The sequence below is a fragment of the Neophocaena asiaeorientalis genome, unplaced genomic scaffold, assembly GCF_003031525.2.
Source record: "Neophocaena asiaeorientalis asiaeorientalis breed wild unplaced genomic scaffold, Neophocaena_asiaeorientalis_V1.1 scaffold39, whole genome shotgun sequence".
NCBI classification, from domain to species: Eukaryota; Metazoa; Chordata; class Mammalia; order Artiodactyla; family Phocoenidae; genus Neophocaena; species Neophocaena asiaeorientalis.
In genome coordinates this window covers 9,158,725-9,182,656 of record NW_020175670.1, presented here as the reverse complement: position 1 = coordinate 9,182,656, position 23,932 = coordinate 9,158,725, and the positions used below count along the sequence as shown (strand labels likewise).

Below are 23,932 nucleotides of genomic sequence, written 5' to 3'. Positions count from 1 at the left end.
ATGTCAAAGTCCTAGCTTTCAAGGAAATTACACTCTGGTGCAGGAAATAAAGCATAAACTTTTTAAAAGTTATAAAACAATGCAAGAGATAAATAATTGAATACAACAATACAGTAATATTACAAGACAGGAACTGCTGATAAATTGCAAATAAGTGGCCAAGATGGCAAGTACAGAAAAGAGAGTGGTTCCGGTGGGCTGAGGTGACTTGGGGACACTTCACAGAGCAAGACACATGTAGAGAATATTTACGTTCTGGAGAGGAAGAGAGAAAGAGGCAGTGGGTTCCACATAAGAGGGATGCCATGAGCTGAAACTTAGAAGTAGCAAAGCACCAGGTGTGTTTCAAGAAAGGACAATGAATAGACCTATGTGGCTTGAGTGAAAGATTTGGAAAAATCATATTGGAAAAAAGATGGGTAAAGATTATGGAGGGCCTTGAATGTCTTATTTAGGTCATCCAAATGTCTCTGTGAAATTGTTATAGGGGGATCCTTTAGTCAAAATTTGTCAAAAGAATGTGATTGATTTCATGATATAGAGATCATGTGCAAAGAAGAGATTCAAACCAGAGATACTTAGCATATGAGTAAACAACAAAATCTCTCAGCCACTGGTATTCTTGGAATGACTCTGGCCATAACTGAGGATGAAGAAGTAGGTATCTAGTTTTCGTTGAGCTCATACTTTGTCCTATAGGTAGAGGCAAGTGTTTGGAAAATTTTAACCAGGAGGGTGACATGATCAAATTTTGTTAGCATATCACTGTGACGCCTATAAGGATAAATTAGAAAGCGATAAGCTTAGCAACAGTGAAATAATGGGCTAATGAGGTAGTACTTGGAAGAGGTGGTGATGGCCTGATGTTCAGACCATAGCAGTAAGGATGGCAAGTAGAGAGCAGAATTGGAGAGAGATTTAGGACTTGGGATCAAATGGACTTGGTGATAGAGTAAACACATATGCGGGTTGGTGCACAGAGGGCACTGGGAGATGGAGGAAGTTGTGAAGTGGGTGCTTCCTAGGATGGCTCCCAGGACACTGGTTTGTGCTGCTGTCCTATGATACAACTTTGTGTTTCACTGACTTTAGTTTGGGAGTATGTTCAAACTTGCATCTCATCTCTATTCCCCCTAATGTTGGCCCATCCAGTAGATGATTGCAACTTTCTCCTTGAAGGCCTATCACCAGTCCCCTTTTCTAGTCTAGGCTATACAAGTGATAGAGTCATTTTTCTCAAAAACAAATATGATTTTCACTCTTCTTCTAAAACTTCTCAATTGGCATTTTCTATCTCTTGATCAAAGTCCAAGCCACTTACCCTGGCCTATAAGGCCCTTCACAAAGCCCCACAACTTACCCTTACAAACCCTTCATATTACATTTACCCAACTAACATCTTTTGCTCTAGTTCCACTTAAGGCCTCATTTCTTTTACATATTGTGGTCTTAACTGCCTCGTGGCTCTTCCCACTGCTGCCCTTGTGACAGCACTGCCTCCATACTTAGCTCTATTATCATCTCTTTAGAAGAAGCCTTTAAATTTCCCAGGCAGGATAAGGTACTACACTGTATCTGCAACCAAAACACTTTGAATATGTACTAACTTATGGTCTGTTATAATTTTAATTCATGTAATAAGAAAAGTAATGAAAGAAAAGTAATGATAATAATAACTAATATTTATTCCCTGATAGTAACTTGATAAAGCATTTACGCCTATTAAGCCATTTACTAAAAAGGTCAGTGGTTGAAGAAACTGAGGTACAGAGAGGTTTGCTCCAGAGGAAATAAGTAGAGAATGGCAAAGCTACTGTTTGAACCCAAGTTTGTCTGATTCCAATGGTGGCACTCCCAGCCACTATACCCAGTGTCTTCTTTTGTGATAGAGTTCCTCAGGGCTGGAAGCATAGCTCATTAAATTTTGTAATCCCATCTCTAGTACACATTCCATAATGTTTTGTTGAACTATTAAAGAATAAATGAATGCATGCTGGGGAAATTGATAAAACAATTAAAGGTGGAGTCTTAACAGCTGACAAAAGCTTTATGTGTTTCCTTTCCTAGCTAACAGTTACATTTAGGAGTAGCTTTTCATGCCTACAAAGGAATGATTAATGTGGGGGTTTCACATACTCTGGCCAGATATGGGAGGAAGATGTTTGTAGCTATCCAGGCCTTTCCTGGCACATTCACATCACCCTTTCTGTCAGAAAGGCTATTCCTATCTAGAAGAAAAAAAAAATATCAGGAAATTTAAAAAAATCTGTTAGAATATTCTAGAAAGAATTTTACTCAGAGTTGAGCAGGAAACTTGACAGGTCTTCATGACTGACAAAATCTTGTTGGGATTATAATTTATAAATGAAACAATAGAGAAGGTAGAAACATATGCAAGTTCTAATAGTGCTGTGTATCTTTGATTTGTTGAATTGCTTTTAAAATCAATATGGTCTCCCACATAGCTGCATTTATGCATCAAAATCATCTGCTTTGGCCAGAACTGCTTGGAATAGTGAGCAAAATTTTAACCATATTCACCATAGTTAACACTGACAGAGTGCTTGGTAAGTGCCAGGCGTGTTTGAAGTATTCTCTATGCATTATGTCATTTAATCTTCACTGCAACCCCACGTGGTATGTCTACTGCTTCACCCTTTGGTAGATTAAAAAATGAATCTGGAGACATTAATTTAGAAATTAGGTTTACCTATTCCAGACTGCTTTTGACAACTTTCCTTTACTGATTCCATGTGTATTACATATATATTTCCTGAATTATCCAGACCTTGCTTACTTTATACCTGCACCCATCCCTAGGGCCCCTTCCTTCTATCTCTGCCAGCTCTTTAGATCATTTGGGGTGTCTTGAATTGGTCTATCTGGTTTCCTGGGTTTCTTAAAGCTGTCTTCTTCTGTGACTGACTCCTTCAAAGGCTGAGAGATACTTAATCCCTTCCTCTTGACAAAGTCATAATCAAACTGAAGCCTTAAAAATAGTCATTTTCTAAGGAGCAATTGAAAAAATAATGAAGAAACAAAATGTAAGTTTGGCTGCAGTAAAAGGTGTACAGTTTTAGGGCTTCCCTGGTGGCGCAGTGGTTGAGAGTCCGCCTGCCGATGCAGGGGACACAGGTTTGTGGCCCGGTCCAGGAAGATCCCACATGCCACGGAGTGGCTGGGCCCGTGAGCCATGGCCGCTGAGCCTGCGCATCCGGAGCCTGTGCTCCGCAACTGGAGAGGCCACAACAGTGAGAGGCCTGTGTACAGCAAAAAAAAAAAAAAGAAAAAAAAAAAGGTGTACAGTTTTAAAACTAAGAAAGATCTGAGCTAAAGAAAGATATGGATGGACATTTCTTCTGGGATTGGTAACAGCCTGATTTCACTTCCAAAAATCTTAATTCCTAGATTTATTTCCAAGTGAGACCACTCTGGGTCAGTTCTTCTTGCTCTAAACTCAGTTTTTACTTTTTTTCCACGGTAGTCTTGCTTCTCCATGGGCTTATTCTGGTCTTTAGATCTTTCTATGTAGAAGCCCTTCCTTTTATTGTGTGGACCAAACCTACAGGAAGTCTGCACTGAGTGTGTAGTTAAAATAATGTCTGTGATGAAAACAATAACAGGATATTTATTAACTGATGCTGGTGTCTTTTAATCTCTATATATTTATTTTAAAAGGTGTGTGTGTGTGTGTGTGTGTGTGTGTGTGTAAATTTTCAGAGGCACACAAAAATAGAGGAACTATACAATGAAGCTATGTGGACCCATCACTCATCATTTTTCTGCCATTCTTGTTTCATGTAATAGGGTTTTTTGTTTGTTTATTTTAAAGCAAATCACAGCTATTCTATAACTTTATTTGTAAATAATTCTATAAGTTTCTTTAAAAGGTAAGGACTTTTAAAACAAACAACCACAAAACCATTGCAAAACCCAATAAAATTAGTAGTTATTACTTAATAGCGTCTACTACCCAGCCCTATATTCACCTACTGATTTACTTTTCTCTTTTTACAGTTAATTTGTTCAAAAACAACACCTAAAAATTGTCCACACATTGCATTTGGTTTGTGGGTCTCCTCCACCACTTGCTGAATTCTCAGTGTAGGTGACGTCCTTTACAGACATCATCTTAATCTAGCCTCGTAGCGTACTTCAGAGGTAGGAGCCATCATCTTTGTTTCACCAGTCTGAGACTTTAGCAAGAGCATTTAGATGGTTTGCCTCGACTTGTATAACCTCACGGGGACAGAGGCTGTGTGAGGACCCAGTATTCAAAGTCATTCTTCTCTCATGCTTTTCCACTTCCCCCATTCCTTGTGCAAGCCGGGTCTTTTGTTTCCTTATGTCTGCCACTTTTGTCACTATGTCATATAGCCTCACATATCGTTTGTCCCCCTTCAGTGTGTTTGACAAATCTAGATCTTCCAGAGAGCCAGAGTAATTGTACCTTTTGCTGAAACTAATAGAGCAACCATAGCCTCAGATGGTGGCTTCCTTTGTTATCTGGAATTTTTAGCTCTTGAGGCAGATATCTATCATCTTGGTTTTAAATGCATAGTCACTTCTAAACAGCCCAATAAGTTCCTCTGTTCTTTCCACATAGTGACATCAGCTCATAGCTCCTCATTTTCGGAGCAGAGATAATGGCCATCCCTTTAACGTGATGAAGGCTCCAGCTTTCTCTGGCTTAGGTTATGAGTTCGCATTCCTTGCTTTTTTTGATGATCTATCACTCAGATGCCCTCAAAATGTTCTCTATGGTTTTAAAAGAACACAAATACTTTCCATGCATGTTTACAGTAAAAGAGAGTAAAAGATATGATTCCTGGCAAATAAAAGTCAATGCTCAGTCATGTTTTTCCTAAATTTTGGAATTGTAAGTGATTTTTTTTTAGGACAATAACATACCAGCTTTGAATAAAATAGATTCACATGTAAGGCCGTTATTTTATTTTTAATCCTTTTTAATCCATGATCTTCTGAGTAGATCTCAGATTGGTTCTTGCATGTTTTTATCTCTCTCTAACACTTGCAAAACTTCCCTGTTAACAAACAGGGAACAACTCTCAGGCTCAGAGATCTTGACTGGCAAGAGAATATTAATAGAGTTTTGCTTTAACTGTGTTTTTAAGGTTTCCGTGTGTTTATACGTGTTATATAGAATTTCCGCCTATGACTGAAATATGGTTTCTTTTAAAAATGTAGCTGTGTAGGTAAAAAAGTAATTCTAAAGAAAAATGTTAAGTAATAGCAGCTATTATTTTGAGTACTTATTACATATGGTGCCCTGCTCTAAGTTACATGATATGGCTAAAGGTTTCCTTTAATGGCACTATGAAGCAGATACTATTATCATGGCCATTTTATGAATGAGGCAAGCAAGGCACAAACCTATAAAATCACAAGGTTAAAGGTAATGTGATTAGGAGTTGAGCTCTTTCCCTCCATCTAATACTGCTTCTAAGTCCAGAGCAGTGATGATGATATTTGTGAATGGTGAGCATAATGCAAGAGGTACTAGAATGGCCTAGGGAAAAACTTACCTCACATCCTTCACTTTATGTATGTTTTAACTTATAGGTTATAAAAAAAGGATCCATAGTCTTATAAATGTTAGCTTAAATATTATATCTGCCACTTAGTGTATATGTTTTTAGTCAAACTATTTTATCTCTCTAAACCTCAGTTTTCTAGGGAACCTTCCTACACTGTTGGTGGTAGTGTAAGTTGGTGCAGCCGCTATGAAAAACAGTATGGAGGTTCCTCAGAAAACTAAAAATAGAATTACCATATGATCCAGCAATCCCACTCCTGGGCATATAACCAGACAAAACTATAATTCAAAAAGATACATGCACTCTTTTGTTCATAGCAGCACTATTCACGATAGCAAAGACATGGAAACAATCTAAATGTTCATCGACAGATGAATGCATAAAGTAGATATGGTACATGTATACACTGGAATACTACTCAGCCATAAAAAAGATTGAGATAATGCCATTTGCAGCAACATGGATGCAACTAAAGGTGATCATACAAAGTGAAGTAACTCAGAAAGAGAAAGGCAAATACCATATGATATCACTTATATGTGGAACCCAAAATATGACACAAAACAGAACCAGACTTATGGACATAGAGAACAGAGCAGCGGTTGCCAAGGGGGATGGGGTTGGGAAAGGGTTGGATTGGGAGTTTGGGATTAGCAGGTGAAAACTATTATATATAGAATGGATAAACAACAAGATCCTACTATATAGCACTGGGAACTATATTCAACATTCTATGATAAACCATAATGGAAAAAAATATGAAAAGAGAATGTATACATATATATATATATATATATATATATATATGTATAAATGAGTCACTTGGCTGTACAGCAGAAATTAATACAACATTGTAAATCAACTATACTTCAATTTAAAAAAATAAACTTCAGTTTCCTCAGTTGTAAAGTAGGTATAACAACTACCTCACAAGGTTATAGATGTACTAGACTCTACCAAGATTATATATTTTCAGTTATTAGAATAATTACTGGTACATGGTAAGTAGTTAAAATAGCAGTTGATATCATTATCTGGAGGCAATAATATTTATGATTTAAGTCAGGGCTTTAGACAGACCTGGATTTCAAGATTAGTTCCATGTTACCTTGGAGAAGTTACATCTGTGAAATGGGGATGACAGTTCTTCAGACTACTGTTAAGGGTTTGGAATGAAATAATACAGTTACACATTTAGCTCATTTGTTGGCATCTACCCTGCCTGGTATTCTCTGAGCTTCTTGGCTCTGTGGTTTGGTGTCTGACATTAATTTGGGGGAAACCCTCACTCATTATTGCTTCAAATACTTCCGTTTCTTTCTCTTTTTCTTCTTCTGGAATTCCTATTATCCATATGTTTTCATAGTTGTTTCACAGTTTTTGCATGTTGTGTTTTTCTCTTTGCTTTTCAGTTTTGGGGTTTCTGTTGAGATATCCTCAAGCTCAAATTCTTTCCTCAGCTATGTACATGTACTGATAATCCTTTTAAAGACAGTCTTCATGTCTCTTACAGTGCTTTTGATCTCTATTATATCTCTTTGGTTCTTTCTTAGAATTTCCATCTCTCTGCTTACATTGCACATCTGTTCTTGTATGCCGTCCACTTTTTCCACTAGAGCTCTTAGCATATTAATGATAGTTTTAAAAAATTCTTATCTGATAATTCTAACATCCTTGCTATATCTGAGACTGGTTTTGATACTTGCTCTGTCTCTTCAAACTGTGTTTTTTGCCATCTGGTATGTCTTGTAATTGTTTTTCTTGATAGCTGAATGTGATGTACTGGGTAAAAGGAACTGCTGTAGATAGCCCTTCTGTGATGTGGTGGTAAGTGTGAGGGCAGGGAAGTGTTCTATAGGCCTGTAACTAGGTCTCAGTCTTCAGTGAGCCTGTGAACTTCAGTCTCCCTGATTCTCAGTCTCAGTCTCCTCCCCACCCCCAGCTTTGGAGGGACAGGATGGCTAGAGGGGCCTGAAGTTGGGTATTTCCCTTCCCCAGGTCATTTAGGCTCTGATAAAACACCAAAAGATTAGGCTTTGGTTAAATAGCTTCTTCAGAGGGCAGGCCTGGCTCAGAAGAACAGAGTGTTTGGGGATATTTCAGAATGCTTCCTCTCCGCTCTCCCTGCAGGAAGCCCAACGGGATTTTTTTCAGGTGTGCACTATGAGAACCCGATTGAGCTCCTGGAGGTAAAATTCACAAAAGTGTGGAAACTCCCCCCCATGATGGGGTCCCCCCGGAGTTTACAACTCTTGGAGTTATCCGTACTGAGCCTCTAGCTGTTTATCAATTTTGGTTCAGGTTTCCTTACCCTGGCCCTAGTTCCCATGGTGGTTTGTGCTTGTGGGTTTCTGCTCTGGTAAGTTGGGATTCTCTGTATCTGCCTGTCAGTCTCTTCGAATTTGGCACAGAGGTTTGCCCTGTGACCTTACTTCTCTGATAGATTTAAAGAGAGTTGTTGATTTTTCAGTTTGTTCTGCTTTTTTACTCTTTAGGACAGAGTGGCAACTTTTAACCTCTCACATGTTAGACTGGAAACCGAAAGTCTAGCCCACTTCTTCATGCCAGTATGTCCTCACCCAACACTGATATAAGTTCTTATTTGATTTGTATTATGTTGGAGCCATAACTGAAGCACAGAGTTTTTATGCTGACATTAATCTTTTGTATCAGATTACTTCTTTGATCAATATTCTAATGTATTTACAATGTAAAATCACTAAGAATCTTATTGGAGTCATACATTATAAATTTGAGACTCTACAATTTATTATTGTGATTCAATAAATGAACTCAAGCAAATGTCAACTATTACTTAGTTGAAGAGGTCTCTATATGAAATAAATACAGAGCAGAGTAAGCAGTGAAAACTGGTACTTGGTTGGCTACGGTATTGTAAAGTCTGGTAAAATCTGTGGTAAAGATACATGGAAATATACTAATTATGCACATTCCCTTGGTTTATTATTCATACCACTCTCACTTCTATATCTTCTAACTACAAAATAAATGACCTATTTATCAGAAAAATCTACAATAAGTGCGTGGAGGTGGGAGGAGTATGGGGGTTAAGGCTGGATGGAAGAGTTGTTGCCACACGATATTAGAGTAATCACCTGTGAAAATCTCTTCATGGATAAGTGCCTTAGGGCAGATGATAAAAATGCTAATGCCAGCATCACATTTTTTTGTTGTTGGATGTGTTACAATGACATTTAGCTGTAAGGTTGGGAAGCACCCATGTTAGGTGGTGCTTCAGGTATCAGAAAGTTCTTAGCATGTTACCTTACACAAAAACTGGTTCTTCAGTAGAGACTCTAAGAGCCAGTAGGCAGGTAGAAATTAAAGAAGAAAGCGCTACCACTTGTTATTTCTATATCCATCAAATAGAAATAGTATATTCTTGTAGGTGCCCCTGAAATTAGTGACCACCCAAGTTACAATTTAAAATAGGATATTGCCATTGATCTGTCGATGGACATTTAGGTTGCTTGCATGTCTTGGCTATCGTAAATAGTGCTGCAATGAACATTGGGGTGCATGTATCTTTTTAAATTATAATTTTCTACAAATATATGCCCAAATGGAATATTACTTAGCCATAAAAAAGAATGAAATAATGTCATTTGCAGCAACATGAATGGCCCTAGAGATTATCATACTAAGTGAAGTAAGCCAGACAGAGAAAGACAAATATCATATGATATCGCTTATATGTGGGATTAAAAAAAATACAAATGAACTTATTTTATAAAGCAGAAATAGACCCACAAACATAAAAAACAAACTTATAGTTACCACAGGGAAAGGCAGGGGGAGGGATAAATTAGGAGGTTGGGATTAACATATATACATTACTATATATAAAATATATTAACAACAAGGACCTATTGTATAGCACAGGGAACTCTTTCTCTCTCTCTCTCTCTCTCTCTCTCTCTCTATATATATATATATATATATATAAAACTGAATAACTGTGCTGCACACCTGAAATTAACACCATATTGTAAATCAACTATACTTCAGTAAAAGTAAAAAAGAGATAGGATATTGCTCTAGGTGTCAAGAATATCATTGTTTCCTACTATCCATTGGGAAACAATGATATCACACATATTATGAAGCGCAGAATGGGAAACAACTGCCCTGGTGGTGCAGTGGTTAAGAATCTGCCTGCCAACGCGGGGTACATGGGTTTGAGCCCTGGTCCAGGAAGATTCCACATGCCATGGAGCAACTAAGCCCGTGTGCCACAACTACTGAGCCTGCACTCTAGAGCCTGTGAGCCACAACTACTGAGCCTGCGTTTCACAACTACTGAAGAGCACGTACCTAGAGCCTGTGCTCCACAACAAGAGAAGCCACCACAATGTGAAGCCCACACACCACAACTAAAAGTAGCCCCTGCTCAAGGTAAACAGAGAAAAGCCCGCACACAGCAACGAAGACCCAATGCAGCCAAAATTAAATAAATAAATTTACTAAAAAAAAGAAAAACCGAACAAAAAAACTTCCTTCATTCTATCACACTTTACCATACAACTTACATACCAAGAGGGCTTAGGGTGGCCACTAATGGAGAATTGCTTTGCTTGGGAGAAAAGTAGGAGAGATCATGGGCTCCATAAAGAGTAGGTCAGAATGGTATCACTACTGGAAGGATCCAGCAGAACGGTGCTGGGACTGCAGTAGAACACACCTGTGGTGACCACTGATGTGGAACAACTGTGCTTATGTGCTACCTTGGGAGCAAAAGTGTGGTATGGGTAGAAACCAACATGGTGTACTACGTGGTAGTGCACATGATAGACTCCATGATAGACACAGGAAGGAAACTCCTGTGCCTACAAAAAGAGCGTGGATGGCTGCATTTCCTGGCTGAGCATTGTGGTGTATCTGGTGGAACATATGGATACCAAGAGAGTAAAGCCCATAGGCCAGAAATACCTGGAGAGGACTTTGCCAGAGTTGGAGTTCCTGCGTGAGGAGGAATGCACCAGAACTAGGTCATCTGTATGACACCTATGGGGCAATTTATAAATCAGAAATTATTTTTATTACTGTATCTCTATAGCATTAGGACTAAAGTGAAATCAGAATTTCACTTTGGTCCTGACATGATATTGAAAATCTTCATAACTTCTTGGATAAATATATTTCTTTCATTCTTCCATGCATTTGCTGGGGTACCTTTGGAATGCAAGTTGATAATTGTAATTCCTACTTGATTGTGCTTTTCTAAGTGGAGCCACCATACTTCGCTATCAGAAACACCTGTGTTATAAATGTGGCCTTATCTGAGACCAGTTCTATCAAAGTGTGGGCTTACTTTTTTGCCTTTTTCTCAAGATTCATTTTTATGAATACTAAGCTTTGAGAATACTGCCTTATTTTCTCAGTGAGTAGAAGACCAAACTCCTTGGTGGGAGTGGTAGCCAAGGGTGAGGTAGAGATCTTGCAAAGAGTAGTAAAGAGTTGCAATGTCTTCTGTAGGGAATGGTGGAAGAAATCTCCAGGGATACATAAAAATATTGCTGAGCAGCCCTGGTGCCCAGCTGAAACTACAGACTTTAAATTTGTGGTGATAATAATCTTCATAATTGTCCACAGAGAGTCCTCGAAGTTATCAGGAATTGATTGAGGGTATGGTGTGGTAACCCTGTGGTAAATAGAAGTGCTGATATAAAAGAAAACACAGAAAATGATACAATAGGTTCTACCAGTGGCATGACTGTAAGAGGTGCTAAAATGATTAAAGAAGACAATTTACATCATACAAATAAACTTTATTTAAGACTTCATGAAGTGGACAGTCTCCTTTCAGAGAACTACAAAATAGGGCGGAAGTCAAGAAACTTTCATAAGATAAAGAAAAAGAACAAAGATGAGACAAATAGAAAATATCTGATTGGCTGGGGTCACATAGTCACTCTTGTTGGGGATGAGAAGGCCCAGAGCTGGCTTGGCCTTTGGGGACTGGCTGACTGGATACACTGCCTTTCTGGTCAAGCAGAGCATTTACAGGGACATGAATGTTTGCTGATGTGGCACCTTGGAAAGGAGCTTTGTTTCAGTAGAGGCACAGCGTTGTGGTGAAAGGGGCCATGACACTCAGAGCTCTGGTTGACCTCTAGGTCAACTGCTTGCCCACCGCTCTGTGCTCAGGTCCACACTTTGATTCTAAAGTAGCAGGGGAAATGCAGCTCTTGGACATCGTGGAACTGGCGGAACCAGGGAAAGTGAAAGTGCTGGGGTCTAAGGAATATTTTGAGCAGTTCCTGTTTCCAGTCATCAGCAAGATGCAGGAGACTATTGTGTCTTGCACCAGAGTGCACAGGAGAGCATATAGGCAGAATAGGAGCAAGTTGTAAGAGATGGACCATATATTCATCCAAATAAAAACCCAGGTGGAAGCCTTAGAGAAAAGCACTCTGAGTCATCTTCAGAATCCAGATGATGGAATTGAGGGCAGATTGACCGAAAGGTGTGAAAAGGTGGAGGAGAAAGCGAAGGAAACTGCAAAGATAGCAGAGATAGATGTTGGCTGACCTAGTCCAGTGGATAAAGAAAAGCAATTGTCTTGAAAGAGGGTCAGCCATTTATAGATAATGGATTCTGGTCAAGCAATGGAGACTGGCTGACAACCTAAAGAAGCTGAAGCAAGAGAGTCTTTTTTCTCTTTTTCTCTCTGTTTACACACTGTCCTCACTTACACTAAGGTTCTGCTATGGTCTGTGGTTAATGACCTCAATATGAGTTGTAAGTGTCAAAAATTTTTGTTTGGGGAAGTAACTTTTATTTGGAAAATGCCCTTACATATGAGAATTAGTGCCTAAGCCTCTTGCAGTGGTAAGAGAAGCTGCAAGCTTCTTGTAAGGAATCTTGTAATCACATTTGTTCCTGGGCTTTGGGTTATTTCTAAATTTTGAGGTACTTTGCTCTTTCTTGTGTGACCAGATAGCTCCCTGGAATGTTGGGTCTGCGTGTGTGGCTCATGAGACTCACAGATGGAGTTCTCTAGCTCTGGAGGTGCCAAAGGAGCTGCATTATTATTGGAAGATGATTTCGTGCAGCAACTGCTAAAGAAGCTGAACAGGGGACCAGACTCCTACTGGGAGTGTGAATGGGGCTGACTTGGCTAAGATTGATGAATCAGAAGAAGGGGTGGAGGATGGTATTGTCTGTATTTTGGGACTTTAGTTTCTGTGTGAGACCAAAGAAGGAAAGATGTATTTTGTTGAAAATTTATATTTTGTGTGACACACTATCTGATATAATCTGTCTGGCCAGTTTGTTTGGATAGCCTAACTCAGCTTTTTTGACAAGGAAACTAGAATAGGAGATGAGATCTTGGTATTCTGTACAAGTTGATGTTATACTCTGATACATTTCAGGGGATTCTGGGCATAAAATGAAAGAGATATTTGCAAAGGCCCTTGAGGGGCTGGAGAAGGAAAGTGAGAACTATCTGCAATGGACACTAACCTGGACAGGGAACAGGTATCTTCAGGGTTCCATAAATTGTCCAGCTATAAATTCATTTGAGTAGCAGACCTGACAGTTATTTGAGATCAAAACTTTACGATGAGGAAAAAAATTATTATGTTAATAAAATTATTTATTTGATTGAAAATAAAAGGATATAAAAATTACTGAAAGTCTAATTGGGGAGGGAAAACAAACATATGCGAATAAGGATATATGAATGGCGTTGATGACAACACAAGACAACGTTGAGTTAAGAGATAAATTGAGTGGCAGTGCGTAAATTCACAAATAAGAAACCAGGGACTAGTGTAGTTGATAAAAGAGGTGGAATTTGACCAATGGCTTTGTAAATATGGTAGGATTTGAAGGAGGAGATCATTCAAGTCAAGAGAAGGTATCATATAAACAGTTTTTACTACCCTATGTGTATATGTCAATACCATGTAAAGCACGGTGAAGAATTAATATAGGAACAAGATACCTTATTGGCCCTCAAAGAGATGGCAGTCTAACAAGTACAGCCAAGACTGATCATGGCTGGTTCTTGGAGTGGTGTAAAGATACAACGAAAGGAAACTTTAAGATGTGCCATGGAAAACAATGTTGGGTAAAATAAAGGTTGTGCCCAAGTCCAATTTATTGGGTTGCACACAAAAGATCAAGCTGGTACATGTATGATCTGAACTAAAAAATGGTTGGCTTAGTTTTAAGAATTCAATAACAGGGTTGTACTTAAGAAGGATGGAAAGAATAGTCAGTAATTGAAGGAGTCTTAAAAAACAGTGACCTGTAAACTTCAAGACACATACCCCTTCCAGGTGTGAGTGGCTGTCTTTGGTTCCAATCTTTTAAAAACACTTCTAAGTCAGAGATCTCTGTTGTGCTTTGCAGCATAGATAAGACATATCTGTACATATCCGAGTTATTTATACTTTTATACTGATGCCCTTGAAAGACTCAGAGTGAAAGAAAAACTGCCACATAAGCCCCACTATACCCTTTTACAAGGTATATGTATTACTGAGAACTTGAGAGCCAGGTTTAGATTTGCCAGACAATCTTCCTGAGCAGTAACATGTTGACAGTGACATTTTAGAAACTGCATTAAGCAAAATAAAATATACAATATTAACATAAAATCAGGTTACCTGAGAGGAATAATAAAAATTCCTTTAGCAAATAGTAGATCCTGAGAAGATGCAACAGAATAGCACTTTTTGATTGGAAGAAGGGAAGTAGGGAAAAATTAAAGCCAGTCCTGCTAATGAAGGCATCCAAGGAAACACATGTAGATACAGAATCTGTGGGAGGGGACACTCCAGGACAAACAGAGGCTTCCCTGTTTGGCTTGGAGCTGACCCTGAGTACCAGTGAAATTTAAAAGGTGGTATGCAAGGCAAAAATAGTGCACAGAAAAAAACCATGGGGGAAAAAAAAGAAAAGGGAAGGGAAGGAATAGGAAGGGGGCACTGAAAATCCCTGAATAATGAGGCTATATGGGAGACCAGCACAGTGCCTGGAAGTGTAAAAGAGCCCAAGATTTCCTGTGCATCCACAATCCACTGCTTCTGTGGTTGGGCACCAGATAAAGAATATGGCTTGAATTTTCACGTATGTGAAAAAATACATAAACACTAGAATCACTCTCAGTGCATCAAGGTGCTATGAGATATCTGCGAAGAAAGAATGACTGAGGGGGTAAATTGTTTACACAAAGAAAAGAAAAAATCCAATGTGCCCCTCTTGTCCTAGACTCAGTTCAGGTCATATGCCTGTTGATGGGAATGATAGAATCTGCTGCACTATTTAAATTGGCATTTCTCAATTTTTTGAGAGGATTAAGTACATAGTTCATATCTAAAAAATTCTATTCACTTATTTTACAGAGCTACAGTATCAATATACTTAAATTTACATTGTTCTTATGTTGATTCTTAACCTCCTCCCATTAAAACTTCTTAATGTAAGTTTTTAAAAAATTATATAAATTTCAGGTGTACAGCATTATAATTCAACATGTATACACACTACACAGTGATCACCACTACAAGTCTTGTTACCATCCATCACCATACAGTTTACCCTGTTCACCCATTTCACTAACCCTCCAACTCCCTTCTTCTATGGAAACCACAATTCTGATATCTGTATCTATGAGTTTGTTTTGGGTTTATTTTATTTGTTCCTTTGTTTTGTTTTTTGAGATTAGACATATGAATGAAATCATGTGGTATTTGTCTTTCTCTGCCTGAATTATTTCACTTAGCATAATACCTTCAAGGTCCATCCATGTTGTCACAAATGGCAGGATTTCATTCTTTTTTATGGCTGAGTAATACTTCATTGTGTATATATATATACCACACCTTCTTTATCCATTCATCCATCAATAGACACTTATGCTGTTTCTATGCTGCAATAAACATAGGGGTGCATCTATCTTTTCAATTTAGTGTTTTTGTGTTCTTTGGATAAATATCAAGAAGTGGAAATATGGTAGTTCTATTCTTAGTTTTCTGAGGAACCTCCATAATGTTTTCCATAATGGCTGCACCAATTTACAGTCCCACAACAATTAGGGTTCTCTTTTCTCTGTATCCTCTCTAACATTTGTTATTTCTTCTCTTTTAATAATAGCCATTCTGATGGGTGTGAGGTAATATCTCATTGTCATTTTGATTTGCATTTCCCTAAAAATGTTGACCATCTTTTCATGTGCCTGTTAGCCATCTCTGTCTTTGTAAAACTGTCTGTTCAGATTCTCCACCCATTTTTAAAATCATTTGTTTGTTTGTTATTGAGTTGTATAAGTTTTTTAAATGTATGCTAGATATTAACATCTCATTAGATATATGATTTGCAAATATCTTCTCCAATTCAGTAGGTTGCCTTTTCATTTTGATGATGCTTTCCTTCACGTTGCAGAAGTTTTTTAGTTTATATAGTCCCATTTGTTTATTTTTTCTTTTGTTTCCTTTGTCTTTGGGTCACAGCCACAAAAACATAAATAAGAATGATGTCAGGGAGGTTACTGCCTATGTTTTTCTCTAGGATTATTATGGTTTCAGGTCTTACATTCAAGTCTTTAATCGATTTTTAGTTCAATTTTGCGTATGATGTAAGACAGTGGTCTAGTTTCTTTCTTTCTTTTTTTTTTTTGCATGTGGCTGTCCAGTTTTATCAACACTGTTTATTGAATACACTATCCTTTCACCACTGTATGTTCTTTGCTCCTTTGTCATAAATTAATTGTCCATATTTATGTGGGTTTATTTCTAGGCTCTCAATTCTGTTTCATTTATCTGTGTGTCTGTTTTTATGGCCATACTATACTCTTTTGATTAGCTTTGTAGTATAGTTTGAAATCAGGGAGCATGACACCTCCAGCTTTGCTCTTTTTTTTCAAGAATGTTTTGGCTATTTGAAATCTTTTGAGGTTCCATACAGTTTTTGGTATTATTTGTTCCAGTTCTGTAAAATGTGCCATTGGAATTTTGATAGAGATTGCACTGAATCTGTATATTGCTTTGAATTGTATGGACATTTTAATAATATTAATTGTTCCAATCCATGGACATGGAATATCTTTCCCTTTGTTTGTGTCTTCAATTTCTTTCATCAGTGTTTAATAGTTTTCAATATACAGGTCTTTCACCTTGGTTAAATTTATCCCTAGATATTTTATTCTTTTTGATGCAATTGTAAACAGGATTTTTTTTTTCTAATTTCTCTTTCTGATAGTTTGTTATTAGTGTACAGAAATGCCACACATTTCTGTATATTGATTTAGTATCCTGCAACTTTTCTGAATTCATTTATTAGTTCTCACGGTTTTTTGGTGGAATCTTTTGGGTTTTCTATATACAGCATCATATCATCTGCAAATATGATAGTTTTAGTTCTTCCTTTTTTGGTTTGGATGTCTTTTATTTCTTTTTCTTGCCTAATTGCTATGGTTAGGACTACAATAATATGTTGAATAACAGTGGTGATCATGAGCATTCTTGTATTATTCCTGTTCTTCAAGGAAAAGCTTTCAACTTTTCACCAGTGAGTATGATGTTAGCTGTGGGTTTGTCATATATGGCTTTTATTATGTTGAGGTATGTTACCTCTATACCTACTTTGTTAAGAGTTTTTTTAATCATAAATGGATGCTGAATTTTGTCAAATGCTTTTTCCACATCTATTGAAATGATCAAATGATTTCTATCCTTCATTTGTTAATGTGATTCTTCACATTAATTAATTTGTGGCTATCGATTCATTGAATCATCCTTGCATTTCTGGAATAAATCCCACTTGGTTGTGGTATATGATTATTTTAATAAATTGTTAGATTCAGTTTGATAATATTTTGTTGAGGATTTTTGCATCTACATTCATCAAGGGATTTGGTCTGGATTTTGTGTGTGTGTGTGTGTGTGTGTGTGAGTGTGGTGTCCTTGACAGGTTTTGATATCAGAGTAATGCTGGCTTTGTAAAACAAGTTTGGGAGTGTTCCCAACTCTTCAATTTTTTGATAGAGCTTGAGAAGGATAGGTATTAAATCTTCTTGAATATTTGGTAGAATTCATCTGTGCAGCCATCTGGTCCTGGACTTTTGTTCGTTGGGAACTTTTTGATTACTGCTTCAATCGCCTTGCTTGTAATTTGTCTATTGAGATTTATTTCTTCATAATTCAGCCCTGAGAGATTGTATGTTTCTAGGAATTTATCCATTTCTTCCAGATTGCCCATTTTTGGTCATATGTTTGTTTAGAATAGTCTCTTGTGATCTGTTTTATTACTGTGATATCAGTTGTAACTTATCTTTCATTACTGAATTCACTTATTTGAGTGCTCTCTCTTTTTTTCTTGGTTAGTCTAGTTAAAGATGTGTTGATTTTGTTTATCTTTCAAAAAAACAGCTCTTAGCTTCATTGATTGTTTCTATTTTTGTCTCTATTTCATTTTTTCTGCATTGATGTTTATTATTTCCTTCCTTCTACTAATTTCCTTCCTTTTACTTGTTTATTCTTCTTTTACTAGTTCCTTTAGGTATAAAGTTAAATTGTTTATTTAGGATTTTTCTTGTTCTGGAAGTAGGCCTGCACTTCTAAGAATTTCCCTCTTAGAACCACTTTTGCTCGTGCTTCTCCATAGATTTTAGTATGTCTTATTTCTTCTTTGATTTCCTAATAATCCATTGTTTGGTAGCATGTTGTTTAATCTTTACATTTTTGTGGGTTTTCCAGTTTCTTTCTTGTAGTTGATTTCCAGTTTTATGCCATTGTGGTCAGAGAGGATGCTTTGATAATATTTCAGTCTTCTTGAATTTATCAAGACTTGTTTTGTGGCCTAGCATATGATCTATCCTGGAGATTGTTCCATGTGCACTTGAAAAGAATGTGTATGCCGCTGCTCTTGGATAGAATGTTCTGTGTATATCTAGTAAGTTCATCTGGTCTAATGTGTCATTTAAGTTATTGATTTTCTATCTGGATGATTTAGCCATTGTTGTAAGTGAGGTGTTAAAATTCCCTAGTATTGTTGTATTGCTTAAATTTCTCACTTTAAGTCCATTATTATTTGTTTTATATATTTTGGTGCTTCTCTGTAGGGTACATATATATTTATAAATGTTATATCTTCTTACTGGATTGATCCTGTTATCATTATGTAGTGCCCTTCTTTGTCTTTTATTACAGTCTTTGTTTTAAAGTCTATTTTGTCTGATATGGCTATAGCTACTCCACTTTCTTTTCATTTCAATTTGCATGGAATATCTTTTTCTGCTCCTTCATTTTCCGTCTGTGTGTCCTTTCTTCTGAAATGAGTCTTTCATAGGCAGTGTATAGATGGGTCTTTTTTTTTAAATCCATTCTGCCACTCTATATCTTTTGATTGGAACATTAGGTCTATTTGTATTTAAAGTAACTATCGATAGGTATGTACTTATTGCCATTTTGTTAATTGTTTTCTGGCTATTTTTATAGGGTTTTTTTTGTTCTTATCTTTCTCTCTTCCCTTGTGTTTTGGTAGTTTTCTTTAGTGTTTTGTTTAGATTTCTTTCTCATTTTCTTTTGTGTATTCACTATTATTTTTTTTTCCTGTGGTTATTGTGAGGCTCACATAGAACATTCAATGTAAATAGTACCCTGTTTTAAGTTTGTACCTACTTAAATCTGAACACATTCCAAATCTTTATCTTTTACTTCTCACCCCCATTTTCTATTTTTGATGACACATTTTACATCTTTTTATTTTATGTACTCCTTAACTAATTATTGTAATTTTAATTTTCTACCTTTGTCTTTTACCTTTCATACTTGCTTTACAAGTTATTGATCCACTACCCCTATTATATATTTACCTTTTCCAATGAGATTTTTACTTTTGTATGTTTTCTTACTATTAATTAGTGCCATTTCTTTTCAGCTTAAGGAAGTCCCTTTAATATTTGTTGCAGGGCTGGTTTACTGGTGATGGACTTTAGCTTTTGCTTATCTGGAAACTATTGATGTTTCCTTCAATTTTGAATGCTAAGCTTGCTGGATAGAGAATTATTGGTTGGAAAAAAATTTTTTCTCAGCACTTTGAATATATATGCCTTTCCCTTCAGGCCTGTAAAATTTCTGCTGAGAAGTCTGCTGATAGACTTATGGGGGGTTATTTTGCATGTAACAAGTTGTTTTTCTCTTGCTACTTTTAGGATTCTCTCTTTATCCTTAACTTTTGCCATTTTAATTGTAATGTGTTTTGGTGTATGTCTCTTTGGGTTCATCTTATTTGTAAATCTCTGAGCTTCTTGGACCTTGATGTCTCTTTTCTTACTCAGATTAGGGACGTTTTCAGCCACTGTTGCTTTAAAGAATTCTTCTGGCTCTTTCTCTCTTCCTTCTCTTTCTGGGACCCTGATAATGTGAAAGTTATTCCATTTAATGTTTTCCTAAAGGTATATTTACTTTTTAAAATTCCTTTTCTTTCTTTTTTTTTTTTTTCATTTTGCTGCTCAGTCTTGGTTTTCTATTGCTTTGTGTTCCAGGTCAGTGATTTGTTCTTCTACCTTATCCAGCCTGCTGTCGAATCCCTTAAGTGTATTTTTAAGTTCAATTATAACTTATGTTTAGTATTTTATTATATTTTCTGTCTCTATTGAAGTTCTCACTGTGTTCATCCATTCTTCTCCCAAGTTTGGTGAGCATCTTTATGGCAATTATACAGAACCCTTTATTAAGGCAGTTGGTGAATTCACTGAGGGGAGGGGACAGAAATAGAAAGGGCCTGAGATAGGAAGCAGTAATTCAGCACAATCAGGAGGAAGACAGTCAGCAAAGGGAAAAGAGAGGGAAGAGGAAGAGCAGGGCAGGCCATGGAACCCACGGGAAGGAGTAAAATGTTCTGTGGAAGTCGGAGAAGATGTAGACTGAGAATCAGTTGCTGTAAGTAGTATTTAGGAGGGCTCTAGAAAGATTGGAAAATAAGGCTTTAATAGAGTTTTAAAAGAGGATATCAATATCTTGTGATGAACCATAATGGAAAAGAATATGAAAAAGAATATATATATCTTAATCACTTTGCAGTACAGTAGAAATGAACACAACATTGTAAATCAACTATACTTCAATAAAATAAATTTTTTAAAAAGAGGCTATATAACCTCTAAAGCAAGGGCTTAAGGAGTGAGTTGATAGTGATGGACTTAAGGCATCAGATTTACAATAGGCATGAAAAGATTTTATGGTAAAATGACGGGGAGAGAGGGGAGAGATAGCCTGAGAGCTTAAAACAGCAGCAGAAGCAAGGAAAGGGGAGGCTTGGGAGTGCCTGTGGGAAGAATGGAAAGAACCTGACGAGGAGGTTAAGGAACAGGTGTGAAGGGAAATTATTAGATGAAAAACACTGTGGGGATGGCACCCAGCAAACATGGAGGAGTGAGATTCTGTAAGAAAGCGATTTTGAAATGAAAACGAGGTTATGAGAACTCTGGTCAAATGGCTTTGGGGGAAGTTAGGAGAGACTGACACTGGCCGAGTGAAACAGAATAAGAGTGAGATTGGGGCTTAAGGATGGTAGGAAAGTATTATGTCATTGCTCTGGAAAATTTTTAATTGAATTCAAGAAACAAAGTTTTTAATGGATTTGTAAGCTGCTAAAGGCTTAAATTGTGTACAAAGCTTAGAGCTTGTTGATCACATTCAGTATCATTTCATAACCCTGGGCATCCCTGTAGTTGACTGCAATGTGAGTAAGACAGAATTGGAGATTGACAAATTGAGAACATTGAAAGCTAAAGAGGACAAGAGATTTTAAGGTGGATGCAAGACCATTATTGACCTACACAGCTGATCATTAGGGCAGTATGGGTACGGAGGCAGAGATGATGGAATGACTGCGGGTGTCAAAGGACTTGCTGTATTAGTGATGGGGCAAGAAACATATTAAGCAGGAACAAAGGAACAGAAGCTGTGGAAGTTTAGGGGGTAGTGATGAGCAGTAATATTGAGCAGCTGAAGCCATGGAAGTGGAATAGTTCTAGCTAATGATGAAACATAAGGATTGGCCATGTAAGTCAGTTTTTAATATGGCGACACCACACAGGTCAGTGATGTTGACAAGATTAAGAAATCATGTGGTCAGAGGTATGACTGACTATCAACAGGGTTGCTGTTGCTGCTGCCTGCCAACGGCAGGAGACAGTTGATGTGGATGGAGAGAGGAAAGCCTACCCATGTAGCATGGACAATAAAATGAATATATTGCAAGGGGGAAGCAGAATGTTGGTTTGAAAGTGGCAATGGAGGGGAAGGATGTGTTGGCTCCATTTCCTGAGTAGCTTTCACAGAAAAGTGGCATGATTTATAGTGTAAAAGCAGGTGCAATTTATGTGAGTAAGTAGATGGAAAGAACAGAGTAAAAGGTGGCAGACATAGAATTCTTTTCTGACACCAAACCAGGGAAACTGGAGCAGAGTTTTGCATGAGTGGGAGAAAATGACTGTGATGCAAGTTAGGGCTGATGTGTGCAAGGAGAGAGAAGGGCTTGAGGGGTTTGCTGAGAGCGATGGATTTGAGCTACACAATAAAATAAATAACAACCAAACAACAGAAAATTGGAACCTTGAGTTTAGGTGGTAGCCAGGAGTCACAGGGTAAGGGAAGGGGTATGCTGAACTTACAGGATATATTCAGAGATGTGTGTAGTTCTAAATAGTCCAGAAGCCAGGGGGAATGTTGGTGAAATGGACCTTCTACAGAATTTCTCTTTGGATATTGAATTTTGGTGAGTTTGTGTGTGTGTGTGTGTGTGTGTGCGTGTGCGTGTGTGTGTGTGTGTGTGTAGTTGGGGGGTTGGGGCATGAGGATTGCCTAGCTGCTGCTATAATTTATGCATCAGGTTAGTACAAATTAAGGGAAGTAGTTTTTGAATCTAAAAATGTCTTCTAATATAGTGCTACTCAAAGTGTGGTTGAGGACCTCAGCGTCAGCATCATCTGGGAACTTGTTAAAAATGCCAAGATTTGCCCCTATCCTAGTTTTACTTAATTAGACTACCTGGGGTGGGGGCCTAAACACCATTTTAATGAGCCCTACTGGATCTCAGGGAAGTTAAAATTTGAGAAGCATTTCTAACCCTTTGCAATAGGTGGTTCCCTCAGAAGAAGACCCCAGAAAGGGCAGGGATTCAAAGACTCTTAACTGTCCATCTGGCTGGTCCCAAATCTTTCTGCTTCTCAGAGGCCAAACCAGAGATTAAGTTTCCTGTGAACAGTTGGAGGGTTAGATGAGCACACCCTCCATGAAAGGGTCCTAACACTGAGTGTCCCACATGTGCCTGGCAGAAGCCCTGTGGGACAACTTGCTCTACTGGCTGGCAGACGAGCTCTCAGAAGAAAACGTCCTGTGTCTCTTCTCATCCCTCTCCCTTCGCCACAGCACCATTCAGCTCATCAAACTGAAGAACCCTGATGATCTCACAGAACAGACCCACGAACTTGTTTGCTTTTGGAAAAGATCACTCCCAAATTCCACGGACAAACTTCGTCTTCTGACTCACCATCTCCGCAAGATCGGCAGGAGTGACCTTGCAGAAGAGCTCAAATTCAAGTGGGAAAATAAAGTGTTCACTGAACCCCAGCAGTGGTCTGATGTGGTGGAGTTCAGCCCCGTTGCTCTTTCTTTTGCCCTAGGAAAAGTGTCACAGTCGGTTTGAAGACCGTTTCTGTCAACATTTTACCAGCAGTTTCCAAGTAATGTTGTTTGAGGTGAATCTCTTTGATGATGTGTTATTGAGACAAGTGAAGAAGTACTAATCAGACAATAAAAGGCATCTGTGGGTCTGAATCCTCACTCATGGTTCAGTGATACATGTTCTGCAGCCAAACTTAATAGCATTTGTAATAGAGTGTGTGTATTTAATAGCTGGGGTTGCTTTTTAAGTGTAAAGGAAAGGTATGGTACACAGAATCCCTTTTTTTTTTTATTGTTATCTACATAAAAGTAAACTACTTACCCAGGACTCCAAGCAACTGATTCACATTATGTGTATACCATGGAGCCCACAGATAACAGTACAAAATAAATTGGGCTGCAGACGCCTGATGTTGATGATAGCAAATCACTTTAAAAAAACATCTAAGGTTGAAATAAATTAAAAATAGAAGAACACTTCAGCCATTTACTCCCACAAACTATTAATAAGATTTAGCCTAGAATCGGGAAAACCTCGTATGTTATTATTAGTAAAATGGGGCAGCGCAGAGATCATGGAGCGTAAGTGAAAGAACTCAGGGCCTTTTGCACTGACTTAGGAAAGCAACCTGCTACTAAATCAGTTTGACAGAAACCTTATTACATAAGCCCTATAGGAGCATTATTTTTTTTTAAAAAAACCACCCGTAA

At 37.7% G+C, this 23,932-nt stretch overlaps 1 protein-coding gene across 1 annotated transcript in view; it reads left to right on the top strand.

Annotated features, from left to right (window-relative positions):
• DTHD1 (death domain containing 1) overlaps positions 1-23,243 on the top strand; it is a 67,971-nt gene extending 44,728 nt beyond the window's left edge. The window contains 5 exon segments of the mRNA XM_024731674.1: positions 7,607-7,747; positions 8,054-8,125; positions 11,696-11,928; positions 21,209-21,279; positions 22,873-23,243. Of these exon segments, the coding sequence (XP_024587442.1) occupies positions 7,607-7,747; positions 8,054-8,125; positions 11,696-11,928; positions 21,209-21,279; positions 22,873-23,243 (888 nt within the window).
• Positions 23,244-23,932: the final 689 nt, after the last annotated feature.